We start from the raw sequence: 25468 nt of genomic DNA, 5'->3' as shown, positions 1-25468 counted from the left end.
ACAAAGACAAAAAGAAAGGAAAGAAAGAAAATAACCAACTTCGTATTATAACTACACTCTTTTGGGAAGAGGTAAATTAGCATTTCAGGAGCTGACCACACCAGGCCCATTTCAGACTTGTAACATATAGTAAGCTAGGCCTCCCCAGAAAGAGACTGAATAATTTGGTGGGGAGGGGGTGGTGGTCCTTGCTCAGGCTTTTAAATGGTTCTAGGTAAAAAGGGCTTTAGACCTGTTTCAAAGTTCTGCTCTGAGGGCGTAACTGCCAGGTAATTTCTATATGAATATTTTCTTTTTCTTATACAACTTAAATCCTTCCTGCTATTATTTGCATGAGGAACAATGACAAGAATATAATCTGGAAGTTTTAATACTGATTTGTAATAAAGGCAGGCATCAACTAGGAAAAAAAAAAAGAATGCTTAGATGCCAGCTTCAGAAACAGTTTTGCCTGCAGCATCTTCTAGCTCAATAATTTAGTGGCAATGACAATCACAAATGCTGTCAAAAACAGCAATGAGGTTTTAAAAAATAACCAAAAATTCAAACATTATCCTTTAGATTTTTAATGTCATTTATTGAAATGGCAATCATAACAGAAACTTACGAGAGCCTTCTAATTAGAAAAATATATCCACTTTTTAAGGTTTCCACACATGTGATGATCTCTATATGCCATCAAGCAGGCATATAGTATTTTCTTCTCACCCAAACCTGTGTCTGTCCTGGTGTTACCAGTCACAAGAAACCTTTTGTTATCATCACTCCCTTCACGATTCAATACTTACTAGGAGTCCTGGGCAAACACAAAAGTGTCCTGGCAGTTACATCATTCTCTATAAATGAAAAAGACCCTGCTATCTGAAAATAATGAAAGGCTCCATTTAAATTAATGTGGTTTTTTGGTCAAGTGTTCATTTTACTTTGTAATCATGTAGTTCTGATCCAAATAGAGTTCTTCCTAGCTTTAAAAAGATCTCGAGATTATACACGGGGCAGCAATTTAATTCTTAATTTTTTATTTCTTGCAATGACATTTAGGGTTCAGTGTGATTTGAGATTTTTAGTGCTGTTGCTGACACCTGATGGAAACTGTTTTATTTGGAAATTCTGATTAGATTTTTAAAACTGTTCTCTTGTTTACAAAAAGCATTATTATAAAAAATGGATTTTTTTGTTCCTTTAAGGTATTTTTCTGCTATTTATTCCTCACTTGACTTTATAATCCTGTTTGGGTCACTATGATTAGTTGCTATGGAAATTACCTCCTATGGAAATGATTCCAATGTCATTGTTGTAAGAATATGACTTTTAATGAAAAATACCACTAGCAGACATCAACTCTTACTAGGAAAAGGAAATCTAATTAAAATTTTAAAAAAGAATTCTGAAAATTTTTTACCATGGCCAACTTTTCTGATATTTTTGAATCTCCCATCTTCTTTTTAAATACGTATTAAATGAATTTTAAGGTGTTGATCAGCTACTCACTTCCCTAAATTCCAAAGTCACAATGGAAATCAGCACCACACACAGAAAATTGAATGTAAAGAGTATTTCATCTACCATTTCTCTAATAAGTGTTATGCTTCATTTATGAAAGTTAATGTCAACAGTATTTCAGGGCTCATCAAGGAAACAAGTTTGAATAGCACATTACAAATTCCCTTTAAGATGAAGAATTTAATATTCCAAAATTTATCCCAGGAATTTAAAAGGTCAGGCCTATAAACTAGTGAGTTAAACAATAGATGAGAGCCAGTGAACCATTAGATGAGAATTCCAGAATGCTAAGAAAATTTTCTTGGGTGGATTCTATAATTTGTGGTTTGAATAAAACCTTTGAAACATTCCATTAGTATTAAAATTCTCACAATGAGAATATGGCTCATATTTAACACATTTTAAATTACTAGACAGTCTCTCCCCAAAAGAAATTTTAATGCTTTATTCCGCCTAGGGCTTATTCACTGCCTGGTACTAATTTAGGAATAAATTAACCCTTCCAACAATTAGGATATTGTCTAGAAACTGCCTCTTGCACACTGCTGGAAAAATCACTCACATTCTGAAAATCAGGAGTAAAAGAGAAATCCATTTCTTCATTATAAAATGTTTTTCTATACCTAATAGCTTATTAATTATTGGTATAAATCACTATCATATTTACCTATATAATTACACATTACTCTATAATGCCTCTGAATTAAGCTTCACAGTTATAGATTTTGTTAAATGTTTTATCATTAAGAGTTTTCTAAACTTGTGCCTGCAGCCATGATCTAGGGTCCAGAATGTCTTTGATGGATTTCTGCCTTGGAGCTGGCACTGGCTTGGCTTCAAAATTGGTTTTAGTGTCTGTGTGCTCACCATCACTTAATCTATTTTTCCTGGCAGGGAGAAGTTTTCGAGGAGCAGCCATTGGTTTCTGTAAGTGATGCATTAGGGTTGATAGTTTGGTATCCAAAGACGATGTCTGAGATACACTTGTTTTTCCCCAGTTGTCCTTAACCAATTGATCTGTGTTACTCTGTGATTTTAAGCTGAATGGAAGTTTATCAGGAGGAGGAAGCGGAGCTCGTCTCTTTTTCCCTTTTTCATCATGTAATGGCTCACTTGCAGGAGACAGTACCTTTTTCTGGATGACCATTTGATGGTTACCATCAAAGAGTGAGGCCCAAGGAGGTGGTAAGGATTCTTCATGCTGACCAATAAGGAACTGCCCATTTGTCTCTTCAATTTTTTTTTGTATTATATCCGTTAAACTTTCAAGTTTCATAGGTGAATCAATGCCTATAATAATTTTTAGAAAAAAATACATGAAAAAATTCAAAACCAGTACGCACTTTATCTGAATAACTTCTTTTCCAAACTAGTATGCTATATATAATGGTCATCAAAGACTGTGATAAGGAAAACATTCACTTGTAAAAATAACCACACCACCAGAACTAAAAAGATCATGCACTGCACTAATCATACATTATATATGTAAACACACATAATACATAGTATATATAAAAAACATATATAATATACATATAATGTACATAATACATACACATGTATAAATATATTCCTATATAAATCAGCAAAATCCAGCTTTCAAAGGGGAGTTATATGTGTTTTCTAAAAAATTCTATACATTAAGTATATATGGGATAACATTTCTTGGATTTAAAACCTTATTCTAACTGCTAGGTAAGAGATTTCCTTTTTACAAAAGCTAGATATATATTGGGATGACTGTATTTGGATGAGTATTCTTTCCTGTAGACCAGCAAAGTCTCTGTTAAAAGGGAAAATGCTTAAAACCAAAAACCCAGGAGAACAGAGTAATGCCCTCATACCACTTTGGCAATAAGAGTGGTAGGTGAAATTTTCCTTGGGAAAAATAAAATAACAGAGATAAATGTCTATTAAATAAATTACTGGTATTTTAAAATGTGTGAACCCAAATGTACCATTTTTAACCTAACATTGTAAAGTGAATGTAAGTACAGGTACATTAGTGATAAATTAAACAGAATTTAGACTGACTTGCTCTTGTTCACAACATTATTTACTGAGGCAACGGCAAAAAATAAACACCCTTGAAGGTGTGGGAAATTGAATAAAAGTGAGTCTAGAAATTTAAAATTTTCCAAAGTATTAAACTTAACCAATTTTTTTTTCTGGTTAGAGATGAAAGCTTCCATTCATTAATATGCATCTATCAACACTACTTTACAACAAATTTAATAAAATACAGAAAAAAATTACTGAACATGATGACATTTTAGAATCTGCAAGTGTTTATTTTCAGAATTTTCATCAGCTACTCAGCTAATGTTTATTTTCAGTGCGCCTTTACTCATTTTAAGCCTTAAATTTTTTGTCTGATCTTGAGCATTCAGACTATGAAAAATATGTGTATTCATTATTCTGTATTAATTCATCTATTAAACATGAGTTCCTTAGTCTATAATCATAGCCTTTTTTCATTCATTTTGATTGTGCCCTGAAAATTTTAGCATTTTAATGTCAATAGAATAAGCTGTGTGTGTATGGACAATGTTGTTTTTGTTATCCTGTAGCACAGAAAAGACAAACACCACTTACTCATATCATGGTAGACTGAGGTTGCCTCTTTTGTCAAGAACAAAGGTGGTTTCCGTGGTGACATAATCTCAATTTTCATAAGTTCTTCACAACAATGCTTCCATTGGCCTAAGACAGACAGAAAAAAGGCAGACCAGTTCAAAACATAAATGAAGATATGTATTTCATTTTTAATAGATAGCAATACATTTTTGCTTTGAATAAAAATCAGTGAATTTATAAATAAAGCACTTCCTTAAGGGAGGCTTGCAGAAAAACCTAGTACTATCCATAATTTCAAAGTCCAGTTCTGAACATAAAAGTAATCTATTCAAAAAAAAAAAGTTCGGCCAGGTGCAGTGGCTCACGCCTGTAATCCCAGCAAGTTGGAAGGCCTAGGTTTCTTCTGACTGGTAACATCTGAGGTCAGGAGTTCAAGACCAGCCTGGCCAACATGGGGAAACCCCTTCTCTACTAAAAATACAAAAATTAGCTGGGTGTGGTGGTGGAGGTGCCTGTAGTCCCAGGTACTCAGGAGGCTGAGGTAGGAGGATCACTTGGAGGTGGAGGTTACAATGAGCTGAGATTGCACCACTGTACTCCAGACTGGGCGATAGAGGGAGACTCCGTCTCAAAAAAAAAAAAAAAGAAAAAGAAAAGAAAAAGAAAAAAAATACTTCTATGCAAACATTAGGCTAAAATCTCTCTAAGCTATTAAATACTACTCTATTTCACTAAATGGTTAATAACTACTTTAAAATTTCTATTTATTGCAAAAGTTTGTGCAGGTTCTCTTTTTTAAATATTAAACATTAAGTATTCAAGACGTTGAAAGGTTAAACAATCAACTGAAATATAGTTACCTGGAAGGAAATAGAAAAAAACATAAAGGAGTGAGGTTCTCAAAAATGGTTTTAACTATGAAAATTTTGATTAAGAAAGAAAAATTATTTATTTAATAACTGTTCCTTTAAGATGATTGTCATGCTTTTCAAAATCATTTAACTTTAGAAAATCACTATATGGCCGGGCGCGGTGGCTCAAGCCTGTAATCCCAGCACTTTGGGAGGCCGAGGCGGGTGGATCACGAGGTCAGGAGATCGAGACCATCCTGGCTAACATGGTGAAACCCCGTCTCTACTAAAAATACAAAAAACTAGCCGGGCGTGGTGGCGGGCGCCTGTAGTCCCAGCTACTTGGAGGCTGAGGCAGGAGAATGGCGTGAACCTGGGAGGCAGAGCTTGCAGTGAGCCGAGATCGCACCACTGCACTCCAGCCTGGGTGACACAGCGTGAGACTCCGTCTCAAAAAAAAAAAAAAAAAAAAAAAAAAGAAAATCACTATATTTTCATTTAGGTTTTAAAAGGTATATAAAAAACCTATTGCTATAAAGTCATATCACTCAATAAAATTCTGAGTCTAATTTGTTTTAGGAAGGACACATTAAATAAAGGCATTTGAAATAAGAAAAAATACTCTTGACTCTTCAACTATTAAGTTAAAATTTAAGTGTGGACATTAATTTTTATTTTAATTCACACTATTTTAGTCTTAAATTTTTTAGATTTCTCCTGAGTGATGTCTAAAAATTTAATCTTTTCTTACTTATTGTGCACCTGCATGCTGGAAAGCAACTATGCTAGTTCCTACATATCTATATATTAATTTTATAAGAGTAAGTTACTGGGGTTCACCTTCTTATAGCCTATCTTATACCAGTAGAAAAGTAAATGTAATACACCTATGTTGTATATCCATATTTAATATCCAACTTGGTTTTTTTCTATGACTTAAAAACTAAGGATACTTCATGTTTAATAAAATTACTCATTTTTGTTGTTTGTAGTTAAATATACTATCACAGTAATATGATAATACATGCATAAATTTAAAATCCACCACCATTAGTTAAGAAACATAAAAAAGCCTTTCAGTATGTTTTATTATGATGCTAAGCACAGAATATGGTAAAAATTTCAAAATAAGCAACATAGCAACTGATGAAGGGAATAAATTCTTAAGTACAAGGCTTCAAAGGTTGATCTCTAGAATGTTAGGATCTGAGATCTGATAACTTATTCCTCCCCACACTTCCTTTTATAGATAAATATATAAAAGTCAGTTTTTTTCTTCTTGGGGGCAGGGAAAAAAACCCATATCTAATGGAAAAATAATGAAACACTTTAAACTGGCACACATTTCTGTCACATTCTTAGAAAAATTATTATAAAGTACAGTATCTTCTCTGTATTGATAAATGAAAGCATTTCATTGTTAAACTAGTATCAGAATACGAGTTACAATGAAAACTGGAATATAATGCCACATTATTCCACGTGTTACTAAAGTCAGAGGTACAAATGTGTTCATGGGTGAAGACTTCACGATTGAACCATTGATTTTGCCAGCAAATAAATCTCTATGCATAGCTATACATGCTAGCCAATATGCTAACATGAAAACAAGGGTGCAATATGAAATATTAAATGGGTATGTTTTGTTCACATAACAATTTATATAATGAAGATGTTTCCTAAAGTATCATTTACTGTTATAGTATTCCCAGTCAAAATAATTTTTTATGCTATGCTCTTAATGTAACTCAATATTTATACTGTTAAATATTTTAAAAGTTTTAATGTTCCAAATCTATCTCAATTTTTGATATCTTTGACCTTCGATTCATTCTTTGCTCCACTCCTATTGACCATCCAGAACACGTCACTCCTCTTTTACATGTTTGTTAACCCACAAATATTAAAAATAGCTATTACATCCCTCTTGCCCACCAACATCCACCCGAGGCTATTCTTCCCCAGGCTAAACAGATACATTTCCATAAGTGTTTCCTCCTGAGTTCTAATTATCACACCCTCCTGGTTTTCTATTCTTAAATAGCGCCAAATAATTGAGATTTGCTCTCAATATTAAATTTCTCTTACTTTACTCTGCCCTGAATATCTATCCTGTACTTTGTTCTATGTACCATACTTCAACCAGAATCACAAGAGGTTGCACCTGTCACTAGGAAAGTTAAAATTTTAAAGTACAAGTCAATTTTTTAGTATGGTATAAATACCTCCATCTTTGCTTCATATATCCATACACAATGAATTCTGAATTTTGAAGTATAAATAGAATTTGTACTTTAAAAATTACATAGGTTGGCAGTTTTTATGCAAAAAAGCATTAAATACCAAAAAAGCAACCAGACCCAAGACCAAGTTGTCATCACTTATTATGTTGACAGTACAAAAATGTCATGAGATTCTTATTCCTTCAAATCACCATTTTAGCATGATAAATTATTTCACATAATCTAGAGAATGAAAGCATGAGATGATCATCTAATAGTAATTGGTATCTACACTACAAGATTTTGGTATTATCACCTTCATTTACCTCTCCCCCTGTTTTTATGCACGTAACAATTATAAAATAGCTGGGCCCGGTGGCTCACGCCTGTAATCCCAGCACTTTGGGGGGTCGAGGTGGGCGGATCACCTGAGATCTGGAGTTTGAGACCAGCCTGACCTACATGGAGAAATCCCGTCTCTACTAAAAATACGAAATTAGTCGGGTGTGGTGGCACATGCCTGTAATCCCAGCTACTCAGGAGACTGAGGCAGAAGATTCGCATGAACCCAGGAGGTGGAGGTTGCAGTGAGCCAAGATCATGGCATTGCACTCCAGCCTGGGCAACAAGAGCAAAACTCCATCTCAAAAAAATAAAAATAAAATAAATAAAATAAAAATACCAGAATCATTTCTAAACATAAGATAGTCATTTATAACATGGATTCTCTAAGAGCATTTAGGAAAATGGTTAAAGTTTTAGCTATGATTAGCAAAAGCAAGGAAGTTCTTGTCTTTTAAGTTACACACCTGAGATTTGCTGATTTTTCTTTTTTTTTTTTTTTTAAGACAAGTCTTGCTCTGTCGCCCAGGTTGGAGTGTACAGGCAAGATCTTGACTCACTGCAGCCTCCACCTCCCAGCTTCAAGCGACAAGTAGCTGGGACTACAGGCATCTGCCACCACGCCTGGCTAATTTTTATATTTTTAGTAGATATGGGGTTTCACCATGTTCGTCAGGCTAGTCTCGAACTCCTGACCTCAGGTGGTGCACCTGCCTCGGCCTCCCAGAGTGCTGGGATTACAGGCATGAGCCACCGTGCCTGGCCTGAAAATTTTAACTAAATAAATGTGGTACATGCTGATAAGCATGAAATGAATATTTGAACATTTATTGAGTCTCTAGGGATGATACTTAAGGAAAATAAGTCCTAAACAAGTCCAAAATCCAAGAAAGCCATGGAGGGAATCCTCTAGTTCAATGCTGTGAACCAGAAACCTCTTCAGGCCTAAGTTTTCTCATCTTCAGAGCAAAGGGAAATAATTTCTACCCCGCAAGAGTGTTAAGAGAAATAAATGAAATAATCTGTTATATGGGAAATAATCCATAAATTTAGATCCCTTTCTTGCCTCTTCCCCAACTTCTAACTTGAGGGCTTGCAGGTATTACCTCTTCTTCCTAGTGTTCCAGAAAACAGAATTCCTAAAATGTCCGTCCCTAGGATTATTTCTGAGTTTCAGAAATAATTTCCTTTTTGGAAATGTCTCAACTTTCTATGGAATAGCATTCAATAGACAAAATACTGGTAGTATCCATCAGTAGGCTTTGTTTGATCAGAAACAGATATTATCAACATTCTAAGTTTTCAATATAATGATAATATGCTGTTAGACTTATTGTCAGTAAACACAAAGAACTGTTATGAATTCAATATTTTCCTGTTGATAAAATTCCTCCTTGAGAAATATTAGAACCTCATATATTTTACACACTAGAGTCCTATTACATTACCATCCCATTGTTTTTATATCCATGTCATTGGAATGTATTATTGACATGAGAAAATCATGTGTGTGGTTTTTAAAAAAACCTGTCTGGATGATGTCCAAGAAGATGGTAACGAATCTGGAGTTAAGGGAAGGCTACAAAAGTGAGACTCTTGAATGTTTCAGTATTTTAGGATCATCATTATCCTGGAAAAGTTTTTTGTTCCTCAAATAGCTTCTTATCCCTTTGATCAAACACATTGCCTTCAACAGTTAAATCCTAACATTTTGAGACAATATGATCTGACTGTTTTAGTGACCAAAGGAGCTTCAAAAAGTAGGAGGTAGAGATGCTAGAATCCAAACATATACTACACAATAGTCAGTCAGGCACTGGAAAGAGACTGAGAGCAAAAAGCATCACTGCATTGATGATATACTACCATTTTTTTCAAGAACATAAAAAAGTTTTGCTATAAACTATAAGATTATAATTGTAAGATTGCTGTGCACATCGTTTTAGGCTACATAAATACACAACTAAAAAATCCAAATGTCTATTTACTAAGATCAAAGAAATGCTGCCAGAAGGCTTCCATCCACTGCTGAAGATCTTCTCTATTGTCAACTGCAAAAATCTGAGTTATAGCTTGTCCAGGAACAGGATTGATGACAGAGAAACTATGGATTCTTTTCTTGGCATCCTTATCCATTGCCCGGATTCTGGTTTCCTAAAATTTAAGAAAAGAAGTGGGGTTTTGCATGAGAAAATTTCTGTAATGATCAAACAGATCAAATAAAAAATGTTTTATTGCTTAGCGACCATATTTACACCTGATGTAACCATGATCTTATTGCTCATCATTTGAAATTTAAAACATGTAATTTTGAGAATTTTTTATATTCAAACTCCAATCTAGAAGGTTTTTAAAAAAGAATGCCTTATATAAAAAAACGTGAATAATGTCTTAAAGTATGCTATATATAGCACTTATGCTAAATTACATGAGATTAAAACATAACCCCTGTTTTGATCTATCTCAGTTTAAGTGGAAGTTTGCTGTCTTTTATATACATCTTAAAATTTCCAATAAAACAAGTACAGCATGTCATAACTGTAATGTGGATTATACATTAACTATATTTCAAATTAATAAAATAATCAGTAAAGTATGTTTCCTATTCTAATCTTCATGCATAATATCTAGTGCTATTAGTTAAAGCAGTAAAACCATAACTTAGTGTTTACTGTAGCAAAAGTTAGGTTTTCCTCATTAACATTTATTTTGTATGTAACATTCATTTACAAAGTTCATAGCTAAAGATCCATAAAGTAATATAATCTTATAGTTAAAATTAGTTTTAAAGTGCTAAGTACAAGACTATCACAAACGCAATGGTTTCATTCACGCTGACAGTCTAAACCTTTTTTTCTGAGTGATACTAGATATGCTATTATGGTGACACTTATTGATTCTACACTTAGAAGATTCTGAGAAGTCTATTCCCAAGTCACACACAGGCACAGCCATGCCACATGGTAAGCTAGCAACTACATGTGGTTTTAACAAGGAATATTGGGGGATAAAGTCTGTACTAGAACTATCTATTGCACAAAGATAGAGATTTGATGCCTAGATAATGATTCATTTACACTATTCTAGGGCAATGCTGTCTGGTAGAAATACAATGTGAGCCACGTATGTAATTGAAAATTTTCTAAAAACCATGATAAGTAAAAAGAAACTGCTGAAATTAATTTAATGATGTATTTCACGTAACTCAGCATATCTGAAATATGTTGAAGGCTTTCATACTAAGCCTTCAAAATCCAGTTTGTATTTTACACTTACAGCACCTCTCGATCTGGATCAGCCACATTGTAAGTGTCTAACAGTCACTACAGGATAGTGGCTACTGCACTGCACACAGTGGTTCAAGAGAATCATGGTTAAGCCTACTGTAATGTGTGACAAGAATATTTTGGCTGGTAGTAATAAAAGCTGATTAAGAATAGAAAGAAATTCTTCACTGAGTAAAGTGTGAAGAGAGGCTATACAGTCACACACCAAAACCTACATATACATATAATGTGGATATTATGTGGTCATTACAGAAGTAGCAGGGTTAGGAAGAAAAGCTATCCATTCCCTGAAAAATGGATAAATACCGGCAGGTGAACACCATATATACTACGCAAGGAATTCCTTTCTGAAAGAATAAATTCTTATTTAAAAACCACAGGGGAAAAATGTATGTTGTATAAAGAGCAACATAACTTTGAACCTTTAGAGTATCACAAAATATAACAATAGTCAACCATGTTAGAGACAGTCTATCCTGTCACTGAAGAAATCTAGGAATGTGAGTGTCTTTAGAGGGCTGTAATGGGACTTATGCCCAGTATCTTGATTTTATCATAATAGAGTCTTTTCACACTTCTATGGCTTGGTAATAAACTTCATGAATTAATTCCTTTAAGTAAGTATTTTTATTATGTAACAGATTTTGCCCTAAATGGTATCCTTGGAGCTCAAAGATGCACCTAATCATCCACTGTAAATATAAAGCTTATTTATAAGCTTTGTTTTAGCTTATAGCTAGCAGAGAATGACTTAAGCTCTAGGAAGAATCTTTGATATGCTACTCTTATCAGACTAATCAAAGGTTAAATCATAGTGGGGGAAAACCCTCTATTGTTGTATTACAAAATAAAAAGTATTCTTGTTACTGAAATCGTGCTTCCCTCCACCAATTCCATTTTAATAAACATTTCTGACTACTTTTTGTATAAAGGATTAAAGTAGATTCAATTTTTAAATAAGGGAAATTTGATTTTTATCGATGAATTTGGATATTTTTACCAAGGTTTCATTTCAAATGAAACCACTACATAGAAAATCTGATGAACTCAATCATTTATATCCTTCTAAGAGAATATAATGCAAAAATATATAAATACTACTGTATATACTCCATTAATTCTGGTAGCCATAAATATCGCTACATTTTTAAAACATGAGAGGTTTTTAAAAGGTGCAAATGAAATGCAGAATTTGAATTAACTTCTATATGTTATTATCCAAAATAATTTAATGGAAAACTTTTAACCAAAAAATCGCGTGTCGAAGAAAAAGTGATTAATACAAGTAAAGTTTCTCAGCGTGTCAGACAGTTCATGCAAGTTGTTTTTTCAGTGTGGGAAAATATCTACAATAGTGCTCAGGTCTTCAATTCTCAAAAAAGGGAGCGATTAGAAAACACTAAGGTGAATTTTAGGACTGTTATTTATGGGTTTATGTGTCTACATAAGGGAAGTATCTCCTCTTAGGGTATGAAAACAAGGAACTTGGTAATTCCCTGCCTCCCCCCATATTTCTGCCACCTAAAATATTGCCTAGTAGTCAGTAAATGGCTAAAAAATATTTAAAGAATAAATAAATGAAATAGGAAAAGAACAACTCAAATAATGATTTAAAAATTTTGTACCAAAAGGCCCAGATCCTGGAAATAATCTCCAATCCAATTCTTTATGAGGAAGCATGTTCTCTGAGAAGTATTCTATTAAGCCCAGCGTTTTCCTGTATTGTTTTTGCTAATCTCAAAACTTTAATTATCTAGGAGGTTTTATAGTCAACTTTCCTTGATTTGTAAATAGATTTGAGATTATTCACTGTGAAATTTTAATCTGTAGCTGGGTTTGCTTTTTGTCAGTCTGCAATTTTTCACTCCATGAGATGGTGGTGTTACTTAGAGAATGCCAAGTGAAATCAATAAAAATATAATCTGGGAAGTCAATTTTGTAATAAAACAAAAACTCTAAAGTCACAGGGAAGTTTCATTTACGTTTTAAAAATTATTATTTTGAATTAAAACTGTACTTCCTTTCACCTCTTCATTTCCATGTACATGGAAAATTACTAGAACAGGACTAGATTTATAAATTATGTTCCTTTTGATGATACAACCCTAAAAAATGCACCCAGATTATGGTCTCTAAATACTCTTTACTACAAAAAGGAAACAGAGCTTTTTGAAGAAATGACTGACTCTCAGCCTGGGCCAGGAAATGTATAAGATGATTCTGGAACATCTTGTCCTATCAGAAATCTAAGATTCCTAGGGTTACGTCAAAAGGATTCAAGAGTCAACTCTAAGGGGCTTCTACCAGTCAAACATTGGACAATTAGAACATCGATTAGAATAGCAATGGCAATGGACAGACACACGACATATCTTTTAAATCCAAAAATTCATAATGATATTTAAACACTAACTCATTGGTCACCTGTGAAAGACGGTAGGAAACTATCTCATTATTTTGGTAACTGACATATAAATGGGAAAAAACAAACAAGCAAACAAACAAACAAAAAAAACCCAAGCACGTATCCTGTCTTCCCTGTAAGAATTGTACTTCAGGGTAACCAAAGAGCTGATGAAGTAGAGACATTCCAGCTATAAGCAATGCAAAAATGCTACCGGTTTGCAATCCTTAATGAAATAAAGGATCTAAACGATGCTCATCAGTGGTTGTTAAAATGAGTGGAAGACCTAGATATATGATATGCTTCTCGATGAAAGTATATGACCCTTCCTAAAATGTATTCTTACTAATCAATGAACAAATCTGAATATGATCCAAAAATGTAAGAAAAAAGGCAGGCTGGGTGCGGTGGCTCATGCCAGTAATCCCAGCACTTTTGGAGGCGGAGGCAGGTGGATCACCTGAGGTTAGGAGTTCGAGACCAGTCTGATCAATGTTGAGAAACCCCATCTCTACTAAAAATACAAAATTAGCTGGGCATGGTGGCGCATGCCTGTAATCCCAGCTACTCGAGGGAGGCTGAGGTAGGAGAACCGCTTGAACCTGGGAGGCAGAGGTTGCAACGAGCTGAGATCGCACCATTACTCTCCAGCCTGGGCAACACGAGCGAAACTCCATCTCAAAAAAAAAGAAAAAGAAAAGAAAAATGGCAACCCAGGGATGCAACTAGAAAAATCCAGACTATGGAAAAACCCTGTGGGATAAAGTATCAATTTCTTCAGCAAATACATTGTGCATGGTGTGTGTGTGTGTGAAGGGGGGAGTTTGAGGTGTGAGTAAACATAAGCCAACATATTCATTATTATTATTAGTAGTAGTAGTAAACTTTTAAGTTCAGGGGTACAAGTGCAGGTTTGTTACATAGGTAAACTTGTGTCACGGGGGTCTGTTGTAAAGATTATTTAATCACCCAGGTATTAAGCCTAGTAACTATTAGTTATTTTTCCTGATCCTCTCCCTCTTCCCACCCTCCATACTCTCCGATAGGCCTCAGAGTGTGTTGTTCCCCTCTATGTGTCCATGTGTTCTCATCATTTAGCTCTCACTTATAAGTGAGAACATGTGGTATTTGGTTTTCTGTTGCTGTGTTAGTTTGCTAAGGATAATGATCTCCAGAATGATTTATATTCCTTTGGGTATATACCCAGTAATGGGATTGCTGGGTCGAATGGTATTTGTCTTTAGGTCTTTGAGGAATCAACACACTGTCTTTCACAATGGCTGAACTAATTTACACCCCCACCAACAATGTATAAGCATTCCTTTTTCTAAAGAGACTTAAAAGACCTAATCAATCAACCATAATATGTGGCCCTTATTTGGATCCTAACTCAAAAAACTTAAAAAAATTGAGACTGGGGATTTTAAAGACTGCCTGGATTTTTGACGATATATTAACTACACATAATTATATCTACATGACAACTTATATATAAAAGCATAAATTTTCTTAAGGGTGATAACTGGAATATTTACAAGCAAAATGATATGGTCTCTAGGATTTGCTTCAAAATATATGTAATGTGGGGGCAATGTGTGAGAGTACAAATGGGTTCATCTATACTATTCTATGTATAAATTACCTTGAATTTTTTTCCAAAGCAAACAATTAAAAAATAAAATACAAACACAAAAACCAAAGTCAGTCTATTATTAATGCCTCTTTCTTGTCTGTAATGCAGATAATATTTCACATCTTCCTTACAAACATGCTGTAAAGACAAATGAGTTATTTGAAAAGTGCTTCATCTGAAGTCCTGTTAATCAGGAATGAAGACAAAATGTTGGTGCTAAGAACAAGTTTTAGACTTTATATACACTCTACTGACAAAAAAGGATACCTTCACATATATGACAAGGAATGTTTGAAATATGTAATCCATAGCTATAAGTTAAACCAGCCATGAAGTATGATTAGTATCAGTTTAATATAATTATTTTAAATTTATATTAATTAAATCAGATGTAAACTCCAACAGGAAAATGTTTGAAAAATTAATTTTGTTATATTTACTTTTAAAAATCTGAATAGTTGATATGATTAGATATTAAGGAAACTAACATAACTGGATTAAAATCCCATGTGCTTCATAATAATTTTGCTTTCTAGGGTCTATGATAAATATAATAGTTAAAAAGTATTTTCAAAACAATTTAACCAAGGTCTACTACAGTAAGTAGTGTTATTGACTTGTTTAGTACAGATTTTATTAAAATGAATGATGTATATAATATTTAAAACAAGAAAAGGCTTGATCTCAAAGACTCACACTTTTTTTTTTAACCATCACACTCCTCACCCTATTGACAATAGATAAAGCTTTGGTTAACAAAATGCTTTCTATAATGTGTAGGAAATTCAGTTAAGTACCTGTTATTGAGAATGTCTTGCTCAAGAACATTCTTGTGAAGTTTTCTGAATTTGAAGCAATCGCTTTGAAGTAAATCACCCTTTCAAATTTGGATTGAAAATAGGAGGGGAAAAGCTTTTAGGCTTTTCTTCCCTTAATGTGACTATTTCCACAGACGGCTCCCTATGAAAATTAATGAACTAACTTAGCCTTACAGGAAATGCCATTTAGAAGGACAAGAATTATAGCTTGAGAACAGATCCTGTGATCTAAATAACAGAACTATTATTTATATACCTTAGCAACCGTGAAATTTATGTTTTCAAACAATTTTTAAAGTAGCATTAAGGAAAATTATTTTCATGAGAAAAGAAGACAACCAAAGGACAAAAAAACTCTGATTTGTATTTAATGTTTAACATTATTAGGCTTAAAGATCTTAGAGACCAACCATTAGAAATATACTAAAAACTAAAAGAGAAACACTATTCTTTTTTCTTGAGACGGAGTCTTACTCTGTCGCCCAGGCTGGAGTGCAGTGGTATGATTTCAGTTCACTGCAACCTCTGCCTCCCAAGTTCAAGAGAGTCTCCTGCCTCCACCTCCCAAGTAACTGGGACTACAGGTGTGTGCCAACATGCCTAATTTTTTGTATTTTTAGTAGAGATGGGGTTTCATCCTGTTGGCCACGATGGTCTCGATCTCCTGATCTCGTGATCCGCCCATGTTGGCCTCCCAAAGTGCTGGGATTACAGGCGTGAGCTACCGCGCCCAGCTGAGAAACACTATTCTTAAAAGTTTTATTTGATCCTTACCTGCTGTATCAGAAAGTACCAAACTGGTTTTTATCCTTTGTTTATTTTAGAATACATTGTTCAAGACCACCCTGGGCAACATGGTGAAACTCCATCTCTACTTTAAAAAAAAAAAAAAAAAAAAAAATTCTGGGGTAATTAAAACTTTTAGGTAAATAATAGTTACAGGTCAGTAGCTATCCATTTTGTAGGCACTACCAACAGGGTACACAGAAAACTTCAAAAATTAGCTGAGCACGTTGGTGGGTGCCTATAATCCCAGCTACTCGGGAGGCTGAGGCAGGACAATAGCTGGAACCCAGGAGACGGAGGTTGCAGTGAGCCAAGATCGTGCCACTGCAATCCAGCCTGGGCGACAGAGCAAGACTCCATCTCAAAAATAAATAAATAAATAAATAAATAGTTAAAAAAAAAAAAAAAAAAGAATATACTAAAAAGCTGGGTGTGGTGGCTCATACTTGTAATCCCAGCACTTTGGGAGGCTGAGGCAGGCAGATTGCCTGAGCCCAGGAGTTTGAGACCAGTCTGGGTAACATGGTGAAACCCTGTCTTTACAAAAAATATAAAAATTAGCTAGGTGTGGTGGCATGTACCTGTAGTCCCAGCTACTAGGGAGGTTAAGGAGGGAGGATCCCTTGTGTCTGGGAGGTGCAGGCTGCAGTGAGCTGTGATGGCACCATTGCACTCCAGCCTGAGTGACAGGGCCAGACCCTGTCTCAAACAAACAAACAAAAAACCAAAAAGAAAATGCTAATAGCATGTCTCCCTTACAAATCTGCAAGGTAAGAAAAACAATCAAAACATCTACCTTAGAAATTAAAAACCAAGTAATTTAAAACATTGAATAGATTAAAGACCTATGAATTTATCACTATATGAGACAGTGAAGGTAGGGCAGGGAGGAAGATAACACTCACCTGCTACCCCTGGAGAGATAATATCAGCTCCAATATGTATTACCAATACCAGTGCAACACCAATACATGAGACCAACTTCTTACCCTGAAAATTGGCAATTAATATATCAAGTATTTATCCTGCCTTTTCACAAGAGACTGTAATTCACCCCCAGTTTATAAGAAAAACTTCTTCACGAAAAGAATGCCAAAAGGAAGGATATATGTAGAAGGAAAGTAGTATGAGAAAATCACCCAGAATCTCCTGTGTAATAACTGATTTAGGCAAAGACAATCACAGGTGGCTAAAACCATTATGTGAAAGACTGTTAGGAAACCAAGACAGTCACACAGTGCTAAAGTGTCTCCTCACTGACTACTTGCTAGTTGTAAAGAGGGAAGATTACTTTATGTTGGAGAGAGGGCATCACCAGCAGTGGCGACAACCTGACATCATGAGTCTCCTAACGGGAGGCTCTATAAAGTACTTGTCTGTCATCAACCATAAAATCTTCTAATAAAAATGTTCTACATAAATACAATCAAGCCTCCAGACCTCATTTACAAATCAGAAGAACTGCAGAGGATGCATAATCCCTGAATAATCCTGGACTGAAGACCTGAGCTAAAAGGCCATTTTGGGAAAACAGGGAAATCTGAATATGGACTGAATATTAGGTGACATAAGAAAATTATTTTTAATTTTCTTAACTGTGATAATGGTATTACGATTATGTATATATATGAAAGGCCCCTATTTTTATTAATAGGAGTTACATGTTGAAGTATTCAGGAATGAAGAATCATGATATCAAAGTCTTAAGTTCAAATGGGTCATCAAAAAATATAGATTTAATCAAAGAGATAATGTAAATATGACAAAATGTTAACTGCTGAGTCTAGGTGGTATGTATATGGGCCATCAGTATAGTTTTTTTTTCTTCAACTTTTCTGTACATTTGAATCATTTTGTAAGTTGAGCAAAAACAAAAATTACTTTAAAAGGAAAAATAATTACATAACAGTCATGTTTTAGGAAGTAACAAACATATTTCTTGACTGGAATACTGCTTGATTTTTTGAATAAGAATATCAGTGAATTCACTATTAAATGGGAAGTTTTCAGGTGAATGGAAAAATTCAAAGGAAGCCTGAGGTAGAAGTAAGAACTACAAAGAGAAAAAAGCTTCTAAAGAGAAAAACACAGGAAACCAACACTGGAGAAAATTAAGATGGCAATATTGCAAAGAAGGAAAACAGAATACTTTGTCATCAGTTTTATCTTTGAGATTAACAACTAAATTATATTTATTTATAATCTATAATAATAATAAATATATCTTTCCAACATTAACGCTTATTTCATGTTCTAATTTTAAAATGCTCTTTTGTACTTTAGATACAAGTTATATACAATGGAAGAGATAATTGAGTCACCAGTCCTCAAGGTCAAATGTAGCTCACATTGTCTTTAAGTACAAGGCTAAATCTATACAAATTACTAAATTAATAATTTTCCTGTGATATGTAATGGCCAATTGTGGAAGAAACACTGGAATTTGTAAGTCTGCTGATTTCAGTCATCTTAACAATGGCACTGATTGACTACAAAATCTCATTAGTCACCTGGCCATCAGCCTTTATTACCACAAGGAAAAGTAAATCAATTAAAAAAGGTCAATTCAGACAGGCCATATAAACATTGTCACCACTTTTCTGGAATTAGATCCTTGTCATCAGACTGAAAATACAGACACACTGATTACAATAACACAGTTTTATTATAAATGTTCTCTTAAATTTAAATCATAAAGTTTCCACACATGTCTAAGCAATCGCCTATAAGTCTACTGTGGCTTCGTGCTCAGAACCTCATTTTACAACTACTTTTTAACTTTCAAAATTGATTTACAGTGATATGAAGAGAGGAAAAAGTCTAATTCTGCCTTCCAAATCTAGTCTAGCAGTATGCCTATGAGGAAATAGCAAAAACAGTCCATGAATTTTTATCTATTTTTTCCTACTCATTAGGAAAAGGGTGAGCCATATAATCTTCCTTACTAGTTGGAAAGTCCTATCTGATCTCTAAGTCTATTTCTTCACTTGTAAAACAAATACTGTACCTATAAAACAGGGTTGCCATACCTGCTTTGCCTATCTTAAAGGGCTGAGATAAGGCGAGTTGAATTCCTTCAAGACTGTCTTCAAATAAAACAAATGACTTTAAAAATATCATTAGTTTAGATTACATTTTAATTTATTTTATGACTGAATATTATATGGTATAAAATATAAGAAAAAAACTAGGATTTCATTTTTACTCCTCAGCTATTTAGTAAAAGCCAAATCAGACATAATCATATACATAGAACTTTTAACAAAATTATTTAAGCTGAATCTAGTGAAATAATTAGTTACATATAGATGTGGAGAAATTCTAAGAAGAAAACTGGCCTGGACTTTTAAAAAAAGTCAGTGTAATGAAAGGCATAAATAAATAAAGGCAGAAGGTGAAGGGCACAATTTAGATGAAAGGAATCCAAGGAAATGCTGACCAGATGCAGTACATGATCCTTGATGAGGTCCTGGATCAAACAATAAAGAAAAATTAGAAAGGATATTGTGGGGACAATTAGAACAATTTCTTTTGTATATTACTTAATAAGTATCAACAATAAACTTTTTGAGCATCACAATACTATTATGGCTATGAAAAAGTGTCCTTGGTTTTAGGAGAAATATGCTAACATATTCAGAGAAGAAATGTTGTTATTTGCAACTGATTTTAAAATGGTTCCGAAAAAAATTTTAACTAGAGAGAAAACAAATGTGGCAAAATGTTAACAACAGCTGAAGTGTCTAGATGAATGGTATACAGGTGTTCATTATTCTGTTTCAGTTTTTCCATATGAAATTTTCAAAAGACTAAAGTGTGAAAAACTGGCAGGAAAGACAACTCTGCACAAACCAAACAAAATAAAAAGTTGGCAAGTAATGAAAAAAGCAGGTCAATTTTTCATTAATAAAATTATATATTTCAAAAACCTAATTTTCTAAGCCAAAATAGATTCATTATAATACTGAGGTATTATGTCCTTATTTGTTTTGTCAAAACAAAACAGTTTAAACAAAACAGTTAAATTAGGTGAATTTATATAATAAAAGGTCTCACTAAAAGACTTCCTGTAGGTAAAAAGCAATGTAATTTCTAAAAGCAGAATAGAAATAGACAAAAATGTTATTATTGGAAAAGATCATGAAACTAAACTCAAGTCTTTATAGATTAGTAGACTGGTACCCACGGCTGTTCAGGAATACAGCTATTACATAAAAGGACATACAACTTTACATTCTTCTTTAAAGGATAATTTCAAAGATAAGGAGAACAAATGTGATGTCTCATGTTTTATCACACACTTCACGCCAAAGACAAGCAAAGTAGAACAACTAGAAACAATTAGGGGCAGCCTACAGGCAAAAACCATGATATTTCGGTCTAGAAATGCAATTATTCTAGAGTACGAATGCTCTAAAAATGAAGAAAGAAAAATCCTCTAATCAATGCTAGACTTGAATAATAGACAAAGCTAAATTTAAGACCGTGAAGTAGAAGAAACTAAGTCTGCGTTATACTGAAAAGTTGTCCTATAGGATTCTAGATGAAAAAACTGTAGCTAGATTTCAATAGTCTCCTTTGTATCAAACCACTATATATATACTTGACAAATTCTCTAGGTGGTGTGGTACTACTTTTTAAATGCAGTATAAGCACTCAACTATTCTAAATGGACTGGCAGGCTTTTCTATTCTGACAGAAGATGGGACAATTGCCCATCAATCCCATAAGAAATCAGGAAGTATAGTCAAGAATGTCTTTTTATGGCTTCATTTGAATACTAACTAGAAAAAGCATCACTATAACATGAGCTTAAACAATTAAACAATTTATGTTTAATCTCTTAAATAAATTCATAAAAAATTTAAATATACCGTTAATGCGGAGTTACATTCTCTGCTTTAAAACCTATTTACTGGTATAGATGTCCATTACTATGTTTTCTTAGGAAATATACATTTTCTTATAACAGATAAGCTCTAACAGAAAAAAAGAAACAGATTAAATCATATTTATGAAGTAATCTGTTTTTACCACTGCTTCTCTTTTATTTATAAGACAACAACAATGTAAACTGCACATACAAAAACAAACGTCCTAAGATGTATCTTTTTTTCTAAAAATAGCATTTCCTTTACCTTGTTAATGGGTACTACCAAAGCTGGTTCCACTTTAGCTTCAATTTCCTCTGGACTGTAAAAACAATAGAGTTTACCTCCTCGCAAAACACAATACAGCCTTCTCCAACTAATCAGACCTTTTACCATTTGCTGGAAAAAAAAAAAATCAAGAGATTATCAATTTTAAGTTATCACCTTAAATTCATCAAAATACTTATCAAAGTTAAATTATTTAGAATTTTTAAAATGTGATAGAATTATCCATTAATTTGATATACAAAAGGTTAATTGCCCCAAATCCAAGAGTATGTTAATATCAGAGAAGAAAAGTTTGGAATTCTTAAAGGCATTAAATGAAATGGAGGCAACAATCCACCACCTAACTTTTATACACATAAAACCATAGATCAATGGTGTTTTAGAAAATCTAGTTGATTAAAAATTAGTGCTTAGAATTCTATGGCAATTCATCAAATGACTCAGGAAAATTATAAAAACAATTCTATATATTCAAAATATTATTTTCCCTTACTGTTCTCAGAGCATCGGAAAATGTCAACTACCCTGTTAGAATGCAAATTTTCTTTCCTCCTAATGGAATCTTTTAGAAAAAGCTATTGATTCATTGAAGTTCACAATTAATTATTTACTGAATATAAATAACTATGGTTATAAATAAATCAGGAGTAGGTGGCACAGAGGCAGCTCTGGAAGCTCAGAGTCCTAAACCGTGCCAAACGCTGTCTGCCAGAAAGACCTTTATGCGAAAGGTGTTGAGCAGACCTCATCAGTTTCCACAAGGAGCCCTCTGTTGCTGATTATCCTGTTGCTGCTATTAATGAAGCAGAGGAGCATGGAGAGGTAGCACCTTAGCCATCAACATTGCAGTAGATCCCTCCCTGCTTTGTCATTCTTTTTTCACCCCACATCCCCTACCATTTATATCTGGTAACATTTAGAAAATTGACATTTAAAAAAAGACTTAAAAAATATTTCTCAGTATCAGAAGGTGAAACAACTGCCAGTATATTAAGATTTAAAGTAGAGCTACAATTGTTGTAGGATATTTAAAGTCCTCTAACCTGCTGATTAAGAAATCCTGCAAATGCATCCTCAGCCATACAAGCTGGCTGGGCAACTAGTCGGCAGCACATGTTGCCATATAGGGGAAGCCAAAATGAAGACTCCTCTATTTAAAGGAGAAAGAAAAAAAAATCAAGTTATAAATATAAGTTTATTTAAGGTCATCATACATTTTGATTTTTCTCTTTTTACAATTTTGTTTTGCTTTGTACAGAACATATTTTATAATTACTTTTATGTAAAGATTCATCCTACCCAAATACCAGTGCCATATTTAGTGAGAAAATCAAATACGAGAATAGAAAGGACAGGATAACATTCTAACTGATAGTTTACAGCATGCTACCATCTGAATAAATATGAACTCTTTAGTCTCTTGTTTGATTTTAATTATTCAATGAAAGTTGTTCAGAGAATGTGATCTCATTTAATATAAAAACATTCTGATAAAGTAATTTATGTTTGTCAAATTCTAATTTTTGCTCTAATTTTCATTATAATAATTAGAAAGGTGATCCTCCGAATGAAACATTATTTCACTTTGCGAGGCCAAGGCAAGGCGGATCACTTGAGGTCAGGAGTGAGATCAGCCTGGCCAATATGGTGAAACCCCATCTCTACTAAAAATACAAAAATTAGCTGGGCATGGTGGTGCATGCTTGTAGTCCCAGCTGCTTGGGAGGCTGAGGCAGAAGAATCGCTTGAGCCCGGGAGGCAGAGGTTGCAGTAAGCTCAGACTGTGCCACTGCACTCCAGCCTGGGCAACAGAGCAAGACTCCATCTCAAAAACAAAGCAAAACAAAAACAAAAAACATTATTTTAGAGAACTTAAGATAACTTAATCAACATTTTTGACCCCTCCTCCTCCCCTTCTCTTGCTGAACAATTCAGTCATAAGCCATTAGGGAGAGACCCCAACATAAACATCTGTGCCAAGACTGGAGAAGGAGCTGTGGTGTGCTAGAAAGGGATAATGGAGTCTGGGTGCGGTGGCTCAAGCCTGTAATCCCAGCACTTTGGGAGGCCGAGATGGGCGGATCACGAGGTCAGGAGATCGACACCATCCTGGCTAACACGGTGAAACCCCGTCTCTACTAAAAAATACAAAAAACTAGCCGGGCGAGGTGGCGGGCACCTGTAGTCCCAGCTACTCGGGAGGCTGAGGCAGGAGAATGGTGTAAACCCGGGAGGCGGAGTTTGCAGTGAGCTGAGATCCCACCACTGCACTCCAGCCTGGGCAACAGAGCAAGACTCCGTCTCAAAAAAAAAAAAAAAAGAAAAGAAAAGAAAGGGATGATGGAGACAGGCAGAGTGAGAATGGTGAATAGCAGGAGCTGCCTGCAGGAGGTATCAGCAGCTGAAGGGGCTGAGAGGGTGATAACACTGGGGCGCAGCCTAGATTGGGACTGTCTTGAGCAAGCAGAGTAAAAGAGGTATGCCTGGGAAGAGGAGCCTGACATCGATCATTAGAGCCCAATGAATGAAGAACTAGTCCAGATTGAAGGAAAATTTAAAAGCATGATAATTAAATGAAATATATGATTCTGCACTGTATCCCTCTGCCATAAAGAACATTATTGGGACGATGGGCAACATCTTGAATGGACTCCGAGGATTATATGGTGGTAATGTATTAGTATTCATTTCTTGACTTTGAGAGTGATGGTGATGTAGCTGAATGTCCTGATAGTAGCAAATACGTATTAATGCATTTTGGGATACAGACTATCATGTAAGCAACTTGCTCTCATATTTTTTTTTGAGAAAAAAAAAGATCTTGACATTCAAGCTGAGTATGGTAATGTGTGCCTGTAGTCCCAGCTACTCAGGAGGCCAAGCTGGGAGGAGTGCTTGCACCCAGGAGTTTGAGGCCAGACTGGGTAATATACCGATACCCATCTCTAATTAAAAAAAAAAAAAAAAAAAAACTTGACATTCAACTTGCAACTTTTCTGTAACTCTGACATTGTTTAAAAAAGTTCTTTCAAAAAAACATTAAGATACTCCTTTAATGAAGATACCTACCTGTGTACTACCTATCTATATGGAGGAAAGCATTAAATGATTCTAGGCATCAGAGTATAAATAAAAACCCAACATATGGCCCTTAGTTCACACTGGACCACATAAAAAATGATTTTTAAAGTTTTTGCTGTGCCCTGTTGGTAGTGCCCACAAAATGGCTAGCTACTGGCCATAACTATTATTTACCCAAAAGTTTTAATTACCCCAGAATTTTGTTTTGTAAAAATAGTTAATATATACATGCAAGGCAGCAAAGGTTTGTAGTAAAACCAAAAAGTTTTAAACTTACCTGCCCAAGATTCTACTATAGAATAGCACACGACAATGTTCTGAGACTATTCAAATCATTTTCATTAATACATTTTTAAAGCTGCTACATTTTAGAAATAAGGGGCTTAATCTGGGAAAAATGAATGCACAAGCATAATACATACTATTCCAAAATGCAAACACAAATAAACAAAAGTTATCTTTCCTAAAACAGGCAGCAAATGAAATAGAAATTCTGTAAAAGCATGTATTTCAGTAATACATCTGAAATTAACTTTGTGATTTATAAATTTAAAAGTTTGAAAGCAAACTTGTTTATATAGGCAATCTCAGATTTATGAATAGCTTATGTCCTAAATATCTGTAAGTTAGTTGAAAAGTACATCATAAAGAGTAAGAAACATGAAGGATACAATGAAAAAGACTAACATAGGTTTAACAGGCATGCAAAAAGGACTAAAGCTACACAACAGCAGAGGCAGTTTCAAATAGTTAAGTGAGATTTTGCCCAAACTGATGAAACATACCAACAACGTAAAGAAGC

The 25468-nt window shown here is 34.2% G+C and overlaps 1 protein-coding gene across 1 annotated transcript in view; it reads right to left on the bottom strand.

Moving 5' to 3' along the window:
• Window positions 1–556: 556 nt before the first annotated feature.
• Window positions 557–25468, bottom strand: part of RTKN2 (rhotekin 2) — a 79717-nt gene continuing 54805 nt past the window's right edge. The window contains exons 8-12 of the mRNA XM_015147537.3: window positions 22629–22735; window positions 21565–21696; window positions 9487–9652; window positions 4102–4209; window positions 557–2793 (exon numbers count right to left, since the gene is read on the bottom strand). Of these exons, the coding sequence (XP_015003023.3) occupies window positions 2258–2793; window positions 4102–4209; window positions 9487–9652; window positions 21565–21696; window positions 22629–22735 (1049 nt within the window). The 3' untranslated portion in view covers window positions 557–2257. The remainder of the gene's footprint in view (window positions 2794–4101; window positions 4210–9486; window positions 9653–21564; window positions 21697–22628; window positions 22736–25468) is intronic.

This window comes from Macaca mulatta, chromosome 9 (genome assembly GCF_049350105.2).
Source record: "Macaca mulatta isolate MMU2019108-1 chromosome 9, T2T-MMU8v2.0, whole genome shotgun sequence".
Lineage (NCBI taxonomy): Eukaryota > Metazoa > Chordata > Mammalia > Primates > Cercopithecidae > Macaca > Macaca mulatta.
The sequence above is the reverse complement of the archived record's forward strand: the minus strand, read 5'-3'. Positions and strand labels throughout refer to the sequence as shown.